This window comes from Triticum dicoccoides, chromosome 5A (genome assembly GCF_002162155.2).
Source record: "Triticum dicoccoides isolate Atlit2015 ecotype Zavitan chromosome 5A, WEW_v2.0, whole genome shotgun sequence".
Classification (NCBI taxonomy): domain Eukaryota; kingdom Viridiplantae; phylum Streptophyta; class Magnoliopsida; order Poales; family Poaceae; genus Triticum; species Triticum dicoccoides.
This window is the reverse complement of record NC_041388.1, coordinates 7,786,627-7,789,077: the sequence shown is the minus strand read 5'-3', so window position 1 is coordinate 7,789,077 and position 2,451 is coordinate 7,786,627. Positions and strand designations below refer to the sequence as shown.

At 45.3% G+C, this 2,451-nt stretch overlaps 1 protein-coding gene across 1 annotated transcript in view; it reads right to left on the bottom strand.

Annotated features, from left to right (window-relative positions):
* Positions 1-302, bottom strand: part of LOC119298762 (probable periplasmic serine endoprotease DegP-like) — a 10,074-nt gene extending 9,772 nt beyond the window's left edge. Inside the window, exon 1 of the mRNA XM_037576055.1 lies at positions 8-302. Within this exon, the coding sequence (XP_037431952.1) occupies positions 8-206 (199 nt within the window). The 5' untranslated portion in view covers positions 207-302. The remainder of the gene's footprint in view (positions 1-7) is intronic.
* Between the last annotated feature and the right edge of the window lie 2,149 nt (positions 303-2,451).

Sequence of the window (2,451 nt, the reverse complement as noted above, 5' to 3'; positions counted from 1 at the left end):
AAATCACCTTGTGTTGCTCCGGATTGAGCTTCGTCGGGCTCGAAGATCGCGAACAGTATCTCTGGGTGGGAATGGGAACTCCGAACAGCTAGGTCGCCGGGAGATCTAGAGCTCGTCGAGCGATCCACTGCCAGGCTTCGCTTCTTCGCCCTTGCTCCCCGCTCCGTCTCCAGCTCGTCGCCGCGGACCCTGACGGCCCTCGACATCTTTCCCACCTCGTGCGCCGCCGCCTCTGCGGGAGAGGGAGGAAGACGGCTTGGGGATCGATGGACTCGCGTCAGCGTCCAGGGGTCCGAGTGTGCGTTTCCCCTTTCATTTTTCTTTCTTTTTTGTTTTTACAAAACGCACTATAGTAGACAATAGAAATAGAAATAGAAATTAGTAGTATAAGAGTAATTCTAAAAAAAATTATAAAAGTACACTGGTGCTCTCTGGTAGTTGAAGAAAAATATTAATAAATTCCGTTTTTTTATCAAACATGATCAGGCGTTAGACTCGTATAAAAAGATTCGCCGCCCTAGAAATTATTCATGCTATATTATCATCATAAATTTGTTTCTTTTTTGCCTCTCATGCCTCCGCTTCTTTGCGCTCCCTGTGCATCTCACGCTTTCGTCGCTCCTCCAGCGCCTTGGCTTTTTCATCCGCATTTTTATTGAGACAGAGTTTTTGTTCAAACTGGAATTACCTTTTGATGTGCTCCCAATCTTGATCATCTTATGACAGCTTGTCATCTATCCACGAGAAGTACCCGCAAGGAGGAGGAGGAGGAGGTGGCTACAAATTTTCTTACATGTGTTAGTACTACAAAATCTAAACTGGGAGTCGATTGTGGCATTGTATTTAGCATGCCGATGAGCGATTATGACCGACTTTATTTGGATGCTTCCTATCATACTTGTAGTTGAGACACACGAAAACCTTCGGATTTCTGACCGAGCCTTCTTTCGGTCCTTAGATTTCCTCACGACATATTCATGTTCACACCAATATGTTGGGATCTTCACATCTTTTACTGGGTAATTGTACAAGCTATCCCACTCCCGCTTGGTTGACATGTCCTCCTTGTCGGTGCAAAGGGCCTCGTCATGGGACCTGATGAAGCCATGCCTACAAGAATATGAATTGTTAGCAAAAGACATCAATCAACAAATTAATGTGTAAAGACAATAAAACAACAAGTGCTCGCTCGGAAAGAATATGAAGAAACATTTACCATTCATAATCTATCAACCATTTGGATTAATCAAAACGTCAATAGGCCATCCTCTATTACTCCGCCTTCTACGGCCAACACCCTCTACGACCACCACCGCCCGCACCTCTAACACTCGTCGGTCCTCTACGACCACCACTCGTGCCTCTTCATGCAGAAAATCTAATGCTCATCTGTCCTCCACGGCCACCACTCCTACCGCCTCGATCACCACTGGAACCTCCTCGACCACTTCCCCGACTCGTGCTCATGTTGGGATCGATCCTTGTCCTTTTGTTGCATGACCTAACATTGTAGCCCATATCGTCGCATCTATAATACCTAAATAGCTCATCCCCACTACCATATTTCTCTTGACATGCAGCCCATCCACATTCAGCATTGTGCCACATCAGCAGCTCTAATCTCTAAACGTGCATATGCGTGCGTTACCAGGGACCGAACCGATCGAAAACCTGCGGTCTCTCTACTTTCTTCCGTCTCTCCGTTTCCACGGACCCCCCCCCCCTCTCCGTTTTTGAAAATATAAAACAAATCGCTCGACCCCTCTCTCCACAACAAAAAGGAACACCATTTTTCTCCTCTGGCTACACCAGATTGCGATGGCTGGGAGACGACCGGTGCTCCTCCGAAACGATTGCCTGTCCGGCTTGCCTCCTCGGCTCTCCCGATTTTCTCTGGCACGTTCCCCTTGCTGGTGTGGTGCCATGCGTCTTTGATACAGATTGCTACAGACTGTTCTGTTTTTGACAGATTCTGTTTTTCGTGTGTTGTTTGCTTATTTTGATGAATCTATGGCTAGTATCGGGGGGTATGAACCATAGAGAAGTTGGAATACAGTAGGTTTAACACCAATATAATAAAAAATGAGTTCATTACAGTACCTTAAAAGTGGTGGTTTGTTTTATTTCGCTAACGGAGCTCACGAGATTTTTTGTTAAGTTTTGTGTTGTGAAATTTTCAAGTTTTGGGTAAAGATTCGATGGACTATGGAATAAGGAGTGAAAAGAGCCTAAGTTTGGGGATGCCCAAGGCACCCCAAGGTAATATTCAAGAACAACCAAGAGCCTAAGCTTGGGGATGCCCCGGATGGCATCCCCTCTTTCGTTTTCGTTCATCGGTAACTTTACTTGAAGCTATATTTTTATTCACCACATGATATGTGTTTTTCTTGGAGCGTCATTTTATTTTCTTTAGTTTTGCTTGCTGTTTGAATAATATCCCAAGACCTGAAA